The 15,457-nt window shown below is 39.1% G+C and overlaps 1 protein-coding gene across 1 annotated transcript; it reads left to right on the top strand.

Moving 5' to 3' along the window:
* Positions 1 to 2,443: 2,443 nt before the first annotated feature.
* Positions 2,444 to 7,409, top strand: LOC139714677 (uncharacterized). The gene is made up of 4 exons (XM_071626383.1): positions 2,444 to 3,642; positions 4,150 to 4,378; positions 5,404 to 5,574; positions 6,865 to 7,409. The coding sequence occupies exons 1-4, from the start codon at positions 2,560 to 2,562 to the stop codon at positions 7,407 to 7,409; spliced, it is 2,028 nt and encodes a 675-aa protein (XP_071482484.1). The 5' UTR covers positions 2,444 to 2,559.
* The last annotated feature ends 8,048 nt before the right edge of the window (positions 7,410 to 15,457 follow it).

The raw sequence follows: 15,457 nt of genomic DNA, 5'->3' as shown, positions 1-15,457 counted from the left end.
AAAACAAACAAACAAATGACGACATGGAATTTTATCTACATCATTGTCTGAAGATCACATGGCCGGCGTAACCGGGGGGGGGGGGGGGGGGAGGGGCTCGCCCCCCCCCCCCCACACACACACACACTTTTTTGCACCATACAAAGGAATACATAAGGTGTCACCACTTTTTTTTTTTTTTTGCTTGTCAGCTGAAGAAACCGGGAAGTGGAATGAGAAAGATGAGCTGAAGACTTTTTCTTTTTGCTTGTCAGCTTATGAAACCCGGAAATGCCCCCCCCCCTCAACTTTTGAAAACGTGGTGCCGGCGGTGCATGATTCGAAAAAGGAAAATGGGTAGTGTCCGAACGTCGGAATTATGGTTGTTCGCCGGGGAAAAGCAGCTGGAAAATGCAGTTATTTGTGGACACTGTGGCAAGATATAGTGGATATTGAAAGACTCTTGATTCGAGGACCCGAATTCGAATCTGGTCAAGTGTCTTCGTCGAGGACAAGATGCTTCTGCCGACTATGACCCTCTTCATCGACCCAGGTGTATAAAATTGGTACCTGGCAACGCTGAGGTAATAAAAATGACCCAGGGCCGACTGTTATCATCACTGTTGGTACTACTGTTGTTGTCATTATCATAATTACTGTCATTATGATATTTTTTATTGTTATCACCGCACACGACATAATAGTATCTGTTTCTCGATATATAGACTAGTGACCTGTGTGCAGCGAATGATAATACACATACAACAAATATTGGTGAACAATATTGGCACGACCATCCAAAGGGGGCGCCCTCTATTCATTTGGCTCCGAGCTCTTCGAAGGGCTCTGATTTGGCTGTTTTTCGATGAAAGAAGAATGAACAGCTTTCTCTCTCTCTCTGCGCCCCTCCTCTCACCATTCTCTGACTCTCTTCCTTCTCTTCTTTCTTCTGACCATCCGTTCTGTCTATCCACCTGTCTAAATCTCTTTTGTAGAGCCTACTTAAAAAAAGAACAGAAACAAAGACAGAGAAAAGATGTTTTACCTACCACATTCCTGAAGAAGAAATGGATATTAAATTCAATAGCACCTGGAATAAACAATGATTTATCTATCTTTATTTTTTTTTACATACCACACAATATCATGCACGAGAGAATCATTCTATAAACTTGTTAGATATGTACTTTGTTCAATTCTTACACTGCCTTTTTCGAAGATCACTGGGTTATTGGCTAATGTGGGTGTGTAATAATTGTGCATGTGCGTGTGCTTCTTATTGGAGATAAGTTATGATTGCAAATACACTTGTACATCAAATATAGACAACAACAAAACACTCCCCTGCGCGTTCCTCCATTCAAGCAAATCCACTTATCCACACCATTTTCACAAGCTTTTTTTTTTTCAGTTGCGTCATTAGCGCGAAGTTTTCAAGCGCGAAAGACACTATTTTTGTTGCGGAGTAAGGAACTGCGATTGTGTGGCGGATCGTTACAACGATTTGTTCCAGTTTCAATTACTGCATCTGTTCGAATGCCATTGGTAACTTGTTTACTCGACGTGGAATGAATAGATCATTCACTCGCGGTACATGTTTTTTCTTTGTCGATAGCATGAAAACAGTAAAATCGATATGGTGTTCCGTGTAGTAAACTTACCCCCTTTTCCATCATGATATCAATGTTTGTTTCTAAAATATTTATCGAGTTTTTACAGTACAAATTAAGTTCCTGCAATACTATTTTAAGTCTTAATTTGACTAGGTATTCGTTTGTCATATTTCTTTTTGCAACTTTACAAGAATCTAAAAATTAATTTTGCTCCTGTGTGGTGGATGCTCTGGTGTTTTCACAGCGTAATGTCTGGTACGTGCGGCAGTAGAGGGGGGTAGGCTGGTGTCGCGAAACGTAACAACGTCAAGCCTCTGTCGTTGCCATGCATGAAGCTCGCACAATCAATCAAGGAAACAACCACACGAAAATCAGTACGGCCGCTTCAAGCGCGTCAACGTGTGTGCACCACCCGTTGCAATTTGTGTAGGCTTACCCATTGATCGTTAGTTGTCATCATGTTGTGATAGTCACATCGACGAAAACGTGTGAGTACGCTTGTTATCTTCAAGGATTATCAACCCTTAACATGGGGATATCGTTCAGATAATTTGTCAAACGCAAGATCCACAATTAGACGTGGTCTTGACTTGACTTTTCAGCTTTTCTGTGTCCTGGTACTGGTCGCGCCGTCGATCAACGACCAACAGGGGAGGAACCTCCAATCCAGACAGCCACACCAAATTACACAATTAACGGAACGCAGTAAGACAAAGATGTTGTTCAGATAAAATTCATTTTGATATGCTGTGGTTATGATAACAGCTAGTCTGTAATTATATTTCACAATGTCTTGCTAGGAGCCTAGATCTGGAATTTTCGACAAGACAGAGTCAGAGTGTGAATTCACGTTCTAAAATCGCATGAAAGCAGCGGTATTTTGCCGGTAAATGTAACGTTAGATTGCTAGCAGCAACCCAAGATAGACGTGTGAACTGGGCAGTAAGCTTGTGACTATGATGTAAACATGAGTAAATCTAGTGGAGAAAAAAATATGGAGGTGGACGCTGGACAGAATGAAAATGACCAGCAAGTTGGCTCTGGCGGAGGAGAGGCTGTGGAGAAGAGTGAACCTAAGCCAGCTCAGGTCAACAGTGGAGGTGACAGTGGATCTGCTGGAGTGAAAGTTTCCAAGCAGACTACACGGAAGAGCAAAGGAGACTCCAAGGGTGCGGGGAAAAAGGTCAAAAAGGGAATATTCATTTCGTATTCACCAGATGGTGGATTCTTAGAACGCTTGTTTGTTTGTGATGTGGTGAAACAATTCAAAGAAAATAATCTGGCAGAAGACATTTGGTTTGACAAGGATGAGCATAACACAGACAGCCCAGCGTGGTTTGCCCACCGCATGGAAGCTGTGGAGAAATGCCGGGCGGCCATCTGCTTTGTGACGGAATGCTACTTCCAGTGTCCGGTATCGGTGTATGAAATGCGATGCCTACTTGAGAGGCAGAACTCGAGCAGTCCGCCCAAAGTCTTCATCGTTCTGTGTGACAATGTAGAAATTCCCAAACAGTACCACGTACTACTGCACGATTTAGTCAACTTGTCTCACAACGGCCATACGATAAGCATTGCGGAGAAGGCCTCGCGAGTCATAGGGGCACTCATGCTGAAGTTGGACCCTTACATCAGCGTCAATGCACCCCACGTGCCCGTCATCCCCGACACAGACTTTACCCAGGAGTACAGGGGCAAGAAACTCTGCCGGTGGACGGTGGGTGACCTCCAGAGCTGGTTGAACGATCTCGGGATCAAGGAGTTCTATCGACAGTGCTTTGCCGAGATGAGCATTGATGGATTCCTGCTGATGTCGCTCATGGACCGCGACATGCAGGAGAGACTGGGGGTCGACAGCCGGGTGGTGCGCAGGAAGATCCTACAGCAGATCGTCACCATCCTGGAGAAGGAACACAAACTGGCCGACAACTGGCACCTGAGGGCGCGGACACAGCGCCCAAAGCCTGACACCCTCTACATCATCTATGACCCAGCCGACGTCAAGCTGGCGCACAACCTCAAGCAGGACCTCAAGCGCAAAGGCCTTGCGGTAAGTCTGTTGTACAATGAAAGGGGTTCACACAGAAGAGGGATTTTATGGTGATAAATCATATCATATTTCATTACAGTGTACATTGTTGTTATTTGCGGCAGCTGTGATCATTTCACATCTCAGCGTAGAACACCCATAGTCCATCTTGATTATCTGTACAGGTACAAACTAGGTCTCATGTAAACCAAATTTGTACCGTTGCCTTGGTTCATTTCTTTCAATTTGAAATGGTACTTGCTATATTATCAAAATTTAAGATACTTTTTATTTCTTTGTATGGTCATGTATGAAATTATTTTGTGCAAAGATGATATTTGAAATCATTTTTTTTTCTCATTGCTTTAGTACCTTAGATATTAGCATTACTTTTGAAATAACGTAGCCTCTGATCATTTCAAAATTTCTTTGTTTTCTCAACAGTCAACATGTAGGCCTAGTGTTCTTACTCTATAGTAACTCGCAGTATGGCTGATCTATTCATCTCTTTTTCTGTTCCCTCCATAGGTTTCTAGCCATGAGAAACTGGGCAGTTCTCGGGATGAGTTCCTACAAATCAATGGCCCCCATGTGGCAGCAGCCAAGCACATTTTGATTTTGATGACGGATGCGGCAAGTGTGTCACCATTCGTGTTCCATGAAATTCTGTTTGCCGACTGGCTGGGCAAGACCCTTGTGACGGCCATGTTCAAGAACTCTTGGGAGAAACTCCGTCCATCGCTGAAAGCTGTGATAGGTATGTAGAGAAGACAGATGGCCAGATCAGATATGCTAATATATTGCTCTCTCTCAGCTATAATATTGATAATAATTATTTATCTTAATAATGATAATCTTAATAAACCTAACACATCTTGACTGAGGTTCATGTTATACATCTTTCTGACATACATTAGTGACCTTTAGATCTGCTACGCGAAAGCCTCCTGTGTTAGACAATGGAAACAAACATCTCGCATATCTGCAGAACACCATTTTGGGCCTAATTAACGTCGTCTTAGCAGTCGCATTGCAGATCTAACGCTCGCTAATGACTTTACATTTGTATATGCTGAATATTTCGTGAGGTTTATATTTCATGAAGTTTGCGAGTCAGGTGTCATTCCATGACTTTGAAGACGCAAAACTATTGACTCTGATCCCAACATGAATGTGACGTGTACGCATACATATCTCCGTTCAGTAGTGTACTCCATGATCGCAACTTATAACTACTCCTGAAATTGCCAGGAAGTCCCGATTCGCAAAAAAATTAAGACTCACTAGATACACGTATATATGGCGTATATAGTATTCCTTCCATAGAAGACTGCACTTTTCTAGCAGGTATCATTATTATGCTTAAACAATGTCTTTATCAAACAAGACTTGACTGAGGTTCTTAATGTGCCATTATATATCTCTTTGATGATTTCTCCCACAGGTGTTTGCACTTTTTTTTAGCCAGTAACGTGTCATATATGTAAATAATGTCTTTCATGAACCTAACGGCCTGAAACCATGAAGGTGGTTTAACCTTAGACCATGGTATAATTTCAGACCATGGTCTAAAATAAGCGCGAAATAGACATATCTTTGACAATGCGCGTTTGTTACTGGACGTCTGTTGGCATACACAATCTGACAATTGTATTAACGCAGAAGAAATCAGCATGAACCATGGTTTAGATTTAAAATTTGATTTCCGGTGAATGAGTCTGTACGAGGTTTGTTAAATATCATCATATGCATCTCTCTGATATTTACATTTATCTCGCACAGGTGACTGTACAGCCATTGACTTTGAGACCAAGATGTATACAGAGGCCATGGACATCCTGGAGCACCAGATCAAGCCTCTGAAGCGAGTTCCGGGCGTGGTCTTGGAGCAGAGCTACCTCAATCGGATGATGGAAGGCCTGAAACCTCTCCAGGTCCTAGCCACCACCTCCAGTGAGTGTCGCAGGGAACCGCTTCCTTAATGTTGTGTTCCCGCTGTCGTGTGATCTGCTACACACGCCACGATTGGCTATTATTAGCTGATTATGAAATTTTTTTTCATGTTTATCACAACTTGTGCCACAATTGACATTGTGGTCGTAATCGAGGAGTAATTGTCTCACATCTTGAGCTGAGTCGTGGCACTTGAGTTGATTGTAGAAAAGTTTTGGATAGTGCAAAACTTTTCTATGATCAACACCATTACCACACCTGACCTCAAGGTCTGATAAGATCTGATAAATTCGCCATGATTACTCCATGATATGATTTCAATTGTGGTGCAAATGTGATAGACATAAAGATAAATTCCACAATCAGCGACTAATCACCAACTGTTGCATGCATACGTAGCTGATCACACAACAGTGGAAACCCAACATAAAAGGGGAATGAAACCCAAATATGTATGTGCATTGAGTGCATGTAGCAAATGTTAGTAGGACACATAAGTGAAAGTTTGACAATAATCAGACAATCAGTTCGAAAGTTATGCATTTTGGTTTTGGTGCAGGCATAGCTGGATGAAAAGACTACTACAATGTGTGACATCATGTCAAATGGAAAATGACATTTTATAAAGAAAACAAAGAGAGTGCCACATAATTTCACTTTATACAGAAAGTCCTCATTCCTTGGACTTTTTACTGACATACAGTATGCTAGGGGTAATATCATTCCCCCTGTTTTCTGACGGAGGTTAGTCAAGTGCTCTTTCATTATCCTAGAAAAGTGAAAACATGTCGAATTTTCTTTGTATTTTTTTGGGAATCATTGTCCGTATGTGATGTCACAAAATGTTGTAGTCTTCTCATCCAGCAATGGCAGCACTGAAAATGTGAAAACTCACAACTTTTAAAAAGATTGTCTGCTATCCTCAAACTTTCACTGCTGCAATTTCCATGAAATTTCTGCACAGAAGCCATTTGTCTAGGAAGAAGTGCTGCCCAACCGCCCTTCAGCTGTAGGGACAAGTAAGATTAGCTTAACATGCTGTTTGATTTGTGCAAAATCCACAATATCAAGGTTCTTTAATTGTTTGAGTTATTCTTTCTTCATGATCTTATGAGCTTAAGTATAAACTGTCAAATGAGAAGGTTATACAGTCTAGAGCTTTGGGATATCTGAAGTAGGACAGTCTGAAAGGATGAAAAATACAATATGCTGTGTAAAGGGCTCATAGTAAGAAATACAGGAGGAACGTAAAATGATGGAGTGTGTATGTCTGTTATTTGTTAATGGCAGATTCCACATGGAATGCAGACAGTAACGTGGTAGAACCTCGAGTCTTCATCTCCTACCAATGGGATGCCCACAATAAGGTGCAGGACATCAAGCGCATCCTGGAGGGGAACGGCATCCCCTGCTGGGCGGAGTCCATCCCTACCATGTCCCAGGCGTCGTCCGACCAGCGAGGGTCCAGCGGCGGCAGCAGCAGCCAGCGGTCGGCGGCTGGGGTGGGGTCCGCCCAGGCCTCGGGGCAGGAGTCCGCCCAGAGCCACATCCACCGCAACATGCGGGCGTCGGCCATCATCGTCTCCTGCATCACGCCCCGCTACCTCCAGTCGGAGAACTGCGTCAAGGACCTGATCCTGGCCGACTCCCTGCGCCGCCCCATCATCCCCGTCCTGCTCCGCTTCGTCCCCTGGCCCCCCGACTGTGGCATGTCTGCCGTCAAGAAGATCCTGGCCCGCACCACCCAGGTGGACTTCAGCAACGAGAAGCTGTACAAGCAGAACTTCCACCTCCTCCTGGACCGAGTCAGGAAACACCTCAACAACAAAATGTGACCAGGAGGTTTCTCCCCCACAAGTTACTCGTGAAGGATCAACTGTCAGGTACTTACAATCACATTGAAAATTTGCATAAGTCCAGTCATGTAACCGCCTTCAATGGGTTGGGAGAGATAGGTGCAAATTGTATTAAGTTGAAGAGCAGGAAGGGAACAGGCTCAGAGCTTGTGGCAATGAGAAGTTTTGAAATTTAATGTTCAGATAATTCAGCAGCAGGAGTGAAGCAGACCAGATGGACTTTATCAATGTTTGTGATGTGGTCCATGATGGCATATGACAGTTGTTTGTTAGTTTTTCTGTTACCTTCAGTGTATTTTGTAATGTTCCAAGTGTTGTTGCTTTGCAATCTCGAAATGTTACACAAAAGAGTTGCTTTGCAGGAGTGAAATACAGTCAAACCTGCCTTAGCGGCCACCTGTCTATAGCGGCCACTGAAAAATACCCCCGAGAGAAAAGCCCTGTTAAAGACCCCGTGTATAGCGGCCACCTGTCTAACACGGCCAGCGGCCACAAATTTTGTTTCCCGCGGTAGATTTTAACCTGTCTATGGCGGCCTAAGACCCAATGGAGCCGTAGCCGAGCCGATAATTCAGCCTGTTTTTCTGCTTTGTAGTCGTGTGGGCAACGTTCAGTGATCGCCACCGCTGCATTCATCCCTCATTCAGTCATGATAATGCACTAGTGTTAAGCTTTCTTCACGACAATACACATACTGCTGTGCAACAATTTCATATACACCGCCATATTAATGCATGAAACACACGGTGATTTCATACGTACACACATACATGTATATGTAAGGATACAAAGATGATACGTACATGTAAGCAATGCACACAAAGTTGGATTACCTGTCTATAGCGGCCACCTGTCTATAACGGAACTTTTTCCGTCTCCCTTGGGTGGCCGCTATAGACAGGTTTGACTGTATTCTCTTTTACCACAAACTTGCACTGAGCAAGAGAACTCAGGTAAACTTTGGAAAATGCAGTGACCAAACTATTATCAGACGCTGTGGGTTAGTCATTCATTTTCTGAATGGAAATGAAGAGTGTTTTGAAACATGTTTGATGCAAAGATGTACCTACTTGAATCAACTGAAAGGCAGGCTACTTTTCTATGTAAAACTTTGATCCACAAAATTGTTACCTGGTTTCATTTCCATTTGATCTGATCATTTGAGAGGATTTAAATGTGCAAGAAACAGCAGTTTCCTTCGTTGGTGGCTTGAAGTGTAAGCAGTCATGATTAGAAAAGAACCAGGCTGTGAGAGTGAAACGATAGCATTGCCAATTTGAAGAACGGTTGACTTGCAGTTAAAAGGGGCTGTATGAATCAACTGTATGGGTGTTGAAAGGGGTAACTTTTTCAAGTCACACACCAACAAGTGCTTGACAAGAGGCTTTGTCAGTATGATGGAATTTTTTTTGTTGATATTTATGTACCTTTGCTGAGAAGTAATACTTGTAGAAGACCAAGAACATGGCATAAATTTGTACAAGAGGCTATATTCACAGTTGTCACATTCCTATAGTGCTTTTTTGCAAGCTACACATTTTGTACATGTACTAGTAAATGTGCCTTTTTCCGTCCAAGTGCATGTTCATCTCAATGCAAGTACTCACTAAGCAATAAGATTGTCTGTATGCCATAAAAGGAGACAAAAAAAAAATCCCAGTGCCCACCTTCTTAAATGTACATGTAAATAAGAATGTGTGTGTGTATATTTTTCTGCCAGATCCACAGTGTACAAGAATGTGTGTTTGTACATGTATACATACAAAAAGAAGAAGAAAAAAAAAATCTGTGCTTATATTCTTCACATACAATAATAAATGCAAGCAGTCATCTGCTATATGGAGTTGGCTTTGGATTTCAAATTAAATATGAAGAAAGAAGATCAGCAAAAATATTTGTTGATGAGACTGGAAACAAGAAGACTGCGTCTTTTAAAAGCCAAACCCTCCTTACTTCCATAAAAATGATTTTCTCTTCCACTTTGAATATGCAGAAGGGCATTATGACCTTTGTACGTATTCTAAACATGTTCAAATGCTTGATCACACCCACCTTTAGAACAGCCATCTTGACCATTGTCCAGCTGAACTGGAGTATGGATAATAAAAGGAAATCAATTTTTCTTGTTGTTTTCTTTGCTATAAATACAGTGTTATCACTAACACTATTAATGCTACCACTTCTGCTGTTGTGGCTGTTTGGCCAAACTAGAACGTCCCTCTCCAATGCAGAAGTTTTGGCTTCAACCTTTTGTTAGAAATCAGGATTTCTTTCATGTTGATTACAGAAGATTATTATTATTATTTTTGCTTTAGTTATTATTATTTTTTTTTTGGGGGGGGGAGGGGGGTTGGAGTTTCTTCAGTAAAAAATGAGAGTGAGACTGTAGTTGAGATGTACAATTGTACTTTACTCTGTTGACCACCACTAAGATTATTCATCTGTCATCTACATGATATACCAATGTCCAATGCTACAAAGCTACAATTAATCAATCTATGTTGGATTCTCTCTTTTATACCTCCAAAACAAGGGTGCGTGCCTTTAAATGACTGCTACATGTAGACAAAACTGGCATTTTGAATTTGTTGGATTTCTGTAATGTGTAGTTATAGAATACATGTATGTAGCCTGTAGTTTGTCTCTTGTCAGCTGCACAATGTAGTTCCTGTTTCAAACAGCGTGGAATGTTGACAGGTATTTTATGTAAAACAAAAAGAGAAATATGAGGTGCACTGGATGTCAAATAATGTGATGGAAATATACATGTATCATAACACATTAATGTATCTTGATGACTCAGTATTAATTACAAGGATTCCAGAAAATGATTGGACATGTATATTTCATGTGAGTGCATTTGAACTTGTAAAACTGTAATGCTTGTATAGTATTTCGTGTAAAAACAACATATTACCATTTCAAAGGCTTATTTTGATTTGTCACAATTTATAAAGATGTAAGTGAAAAACGAGCAATTCATATATTGTATACCATAAAACCAAAAACGTTTGTGTGCATTTTAATTTCGCAAATATTACGAGAGCCAAGATTTGTGAAATTAAAATGCAAGCAAAAGTTCTTACAGTATCTACATCGTATACATTGAATGCTTAAGTAGCGATTTGCAAAAATTTCATGCCATCAAAATATCTTACTTTACAGTATCTTACTGGTCAGTTTCCCTTTGGATTTCATTGATATACACCATTGTAAACATCAGAATATATACATGTACATCAACATCTTCAGTGCATTCACCATAACATGTAGAATCATATTCGTGAAATTCAAAATGTTCTGATTATTTTCATGATAGAATGTTTGTTTGTTTGTTTTCTTTTTTAAGTTAAAATGAAATGTGAGAATTTGAAGTAAATCAAAATGTTTGAATTGCACATATGGCAGTTACTAGAAGACAATTTGATTGAATTTTAGAAACTTTGCTTTACGTTTAACTCGATATAAAGGTTTTTGTTGAATATTTGAAGTAAATCAAAAGTTTGAATTGCACTTATGGCAGTTACTAGAGGACAATTTGATGGAATTTTAGAGACTTTGCTTAACATTTAACTCGATATAAAGGTTTTTGTTGAATATAAAGTCCTTGTATGTAATTTCTTTGAGTATCCATTGAAACACAGGCTATTTTAGTCAGCAATCTCTCTTCTTTCCTCTGATGATGTGTAACACAATTTGTTCATGCTGAATTTTTTTTTTTTTTTTAAGTCATGCCCAGCAATGTCATTGTCCATTTAAGTATGCTGAAGTTACACTCCTTTTAATTGTATATTAGAGTTAACACCTGTGTATATAAAGGTAGAGAAAATTAAAAAGAGCATTGTCCTTAGCAAATGACTTCCTGTAATGAGTGCCCAGACCCAATCAATGTATGAAAAATATATCTTCAAGAATAAGATCTGCGCATAATTACTGTTTGCTGTCCAAGATATAAAGGTAATTTTTAATTTATTTCTATAATAATTCTATGTGTAAAAATACACTATATTAAATGTTGACACACATGTACCATCACAAGGCAACAAGGCTGTGATGTACAATGTAGGACCTACTGTACAATGAAGAAGTGTGTACACTACAGCAAAGTAAAATTCCTGCACGCCGGGATCTAACAGGTCACTCACACCAAATTTTTATAACACTTATGCAACTTTCATGTGGTAGGAATGTGAACCATGTGTGTATGTTCAAACTGTGTGTGTGCAATTAACAGTTCAGCATCATTCTAGTGAAGTGAATCATTTTTGTGTTTCATGAGGATAATGGGCATTTAAGTTAGAATTTTCCCGTATATATACATGTACATGTACATTGCATTGACTTGGTAAAGTTTGTTTTGAGTGGGTTTTTTATAAATATTTTTGGGGAAGTGATGGTATATTCCCCTAGTATGCATAAAGTGAGCACCACATAAGAAACATGTTGGATTTTCATGTGGTTTGGATGTTACGATTTTTTTTTTCAGTTGTCATGAGTAAATGCAGTTGTATCCGTCCATGACAGAATACTTCAGTAGTCTGTCAACAATTTATTCAGACCTAAATACAAGAATGCATGTCTGACAAATCTCATATTATATTGCACATTGTCTTGAAAATGTATGAAAATTGCTCTGATTTATTTTCATCTATTCATCCATTTGTATGTTTTCATCATTTTCTTTTTTTTTCTTTTTTTTTTTGGGGGGGGGGGTTGGGTGAGGGAGGTTGTACACGTCTATATGTGATTTTGTTACTGTTAGAATTGATGAATGGAACCCAAATTTACTTCAAGAGGTGCATGTACACACATGTAACTATGCAATGTACTATATATGTAAACAGGTGCAAGATGATCCTCCAACACAACCTGACATTGTAGATGGGTTGGTATTTTTGTGAGTACAATATGTACATTTTATGAAGAATTTAGTCAGAATTAGTGTTTTTTGACAGTATGGCTTAATTTCATGTACATGTATGCAAAAGTAAATATGCAAAGTTCTTACAAAGTATTCTTTCAATTTTTTTTCCTGCATTATAGCATTTTTTTCCCTAAAAACCTATGCAAAGATATGTGCAAGATAAAACTCTAGAGGTATTTAGAAAATATTCTTTTCATATGATTTCTGTTTATAACTGTATGTGACTGAAACAAAATAGGAGTCAATTCTTAGCTGTTAGAAATCCTCCCCAATGAAAAAATTATGTCCAAAATTGTGCAATTTGATACATAGTCAGCCATGTATAAGGCATAATGGAATTGCTTCCCACTGAATCTTGTGAATGTGTGTGGATTTGACTTCCCAGTAAGCCCCTTTTCACTTTGCTTCATTGTTCTTGCTCTACGCATTGAGTGTTACTTTGTCTATGCATTGAGACTATAAGAACTCTCGATATCATCATAATGTGCTACGTGCTAAATGTGTTGGTTTTAGTGTAGATATCAAATTAGCATGCAAAGTGTGTGTTTGACAAGCAAAATGTGTCGTGTCTAAATTCAATATGCATAGAGCTTTTATGTGGATATTTAAGCATTCCATCTAGCTTTACTACAACAGGTCTAATTCTATGCACTAACAAATTCATTATCTCTTTTTAGTGTATACGTCTTTGCAGCTTTTCGAATACAAATGTATTTGTGTGTGTGTCAATAATTGTTTCTATGCATCCCAGAAGTGTGTTTTTAAAAAAATAGAAAAGCGTTATTTGACCTTTGACCCTTGTGCCATGTCTGTGAAGGCTTGAACTGTGGAATGTATGCAATGACCTGTACAATGTATATTAATAAATTGAAAAAATCTTGAGCCATGATGCGTGCACTGGAGTGTTGTTTCGGAGTAAGAGGTCACATGTGATCTGGTATAATTATAGTTAAAGGGACTGTACAGTTACGGGGGGGGGGGGGGGGGGGGGGGAGTACTGGTTGAGGTGGGGATTCATGTTTTGAACATTCCTAAGTTAGGAAATATGAAAGAGCATGTAATTTTAAGAGGGATTCAACATTTATTTGATGAAAATTGCTTTTCAAATGGCTGAGATATCCAAAAAAGTGATAATAATAAAAGGCGACAGGCCACGCCTATTATTAGGATTCTTTGTTTCACCTTGTTTTTGGATATCTCAGCCATTTCAAAACCGATTTTCATCGAATAAACTTTTGATACCCCTTAGAATTGCATGTTCTTTGACATCTCATAGAGTGGTTTCTGAATATCTCGCAAAACGTTAAAAGCTAAATCCTCACCTCGACCAGAACTGTACACACCCTTTAAATTCATGGAAGGATGGGCTGGTCACCTGATAATTGGGTCATTACATGAGATGTAAAAAGGCATTACATCACAAGTTCCTACATTCAGGTGAGAAGTAAAAGGACGTTAAGCAACATGTTCCTACATTGACCAGGGGGGCGTTTCATCAACGAGTTCGTCGGAGGTTTTCACCGACAAATTTGCTATCAGCCAATCAGACGCAAGGATTTACACTGACAACTGTTACAAGCTAATGAAATCCTTGCGTCTGATTGGCTGATAGCAAATTTGTCGGTGAAAACTCCGACGAACTCGTTGATGAAACGCCCCCCTGTTTGTCAAAAGCATCAGAATTGTATAAATCCAGAAAATTGCCACAAAAACAAAAACAAATAAAATGATACTGTATATAGAAAGCAGCAAGCAATCAAAAAAAGCTATTAAAAGGATGACTTCAAATTCAAAATTGTATCATATTCATACATTGTACATGTATACCTTTATTAGAATATCGTATCATAAAATCTAGGCTTTTACAGTTGGCATGAAATAAATATATATCTCTGGATAATGTACATTGTACACTGCTTATTGGCAAACATTCATGCATGAATTGAAATGTACATTGTAAGATACATGTATACTGCATTCATCAATTTCATTCCAAGATATACATCATACGTATTGCATCTCCATGTAGAATTTGCCCTGCATCCCCACATGTTATAACTCACCATAGGGCATATTTCCAGTCGAGCAAAATCACAACCACGAACCTATACCTTAACCCATTGAAGACGAGTCCCAAGAATACTTGGGCAAGCGTCTTTGGGAAATGCCCTGCTGTAGCAAAATTAGTCCATCCTCAACAGGTTAAAAGTAACAACCCCTGTAAATTACAATAAAAAACAATTTCACAATACCAAACTTTGGACTTCCAAAACGTGCTAACATTAGCTCATTCTGAAAAAGAAACCCTTGTGGACAGACTGAAATAGTAAAATTCAATCATATTCACTTATGGACAAATGACTGTCCAATTAAAAGGGTGAAGCCATCTGGGAAAATTTGTACTACAATGTATATGACAGGAGAGATATTTTTTTTGTCACCTAAACTTCTTGGAAAATACAATACAAGTAAGGATTATGCACGTTTATAATCCCAAAGTTTCAAAATTGTTTATTTGCACATTATGCAGCATTTCATGTGACTATAAAATAGCTCTTTTAAGGAATTCTTTCTTTCCAAGACAATCTAAAGGAGTCTGAATTCCTACTAAAATTTGGTAAAAATTGCATTTACCATATAATCCTACTTGTACTATTCCTTTTTCTGATGGTGATGCCCTCACAAACACATTAAGCAACATATACTTACATGTACACATGACAAATTCAACTGCCTGAAATACAAGAATTGCAAAAATTTCATACGACATCTTTACATAAAAAGGGAGTAACTGAATCACTTTGAATTTGGCAATTCCATGATTCTGTTTAGCAGATAGATACTGCTGATGTTTTATTCAAATCTAGTTTGAATGGTATGGGCCAAGCTCATGAAAGTACATTGACAATCACAAAGTCTACATGACAGGAATTCTGTTCTGCACACGCATACATTAGTAACTTAAAGAACCTTGTACTTGAATTTCATTGCTGCAGCAACAAAACAAATGCCCTCAAATCATTTCACATTGAATACAATCTGCACCTTTCAAGAATTTCATACAAGGTCAAAATGTGTCTACTTCAAAGTTTTCAATCCAACA

This window comes from Diadema antillarum, unplaced genomic scaffold (genome assembly GCF_040938485.1).
Source record: "Diadema antillarum isolate AM-2024a unplaced genomic scaffold, OU_Dant_1.0 scf00000006, whole genome shotgun sequence".
Lineage (NCBI taxonomy): Eukaryota > Metazoa > Echinodermata > Echinoidea > Diadematoida > Diadematidae > Diadema > Diadema antillarum.
The sequence above is the reverse complement of the archived record's forward strand: the minus strand, read 5'-3'. Positions and strand labels throughout refer to the sequence as shown.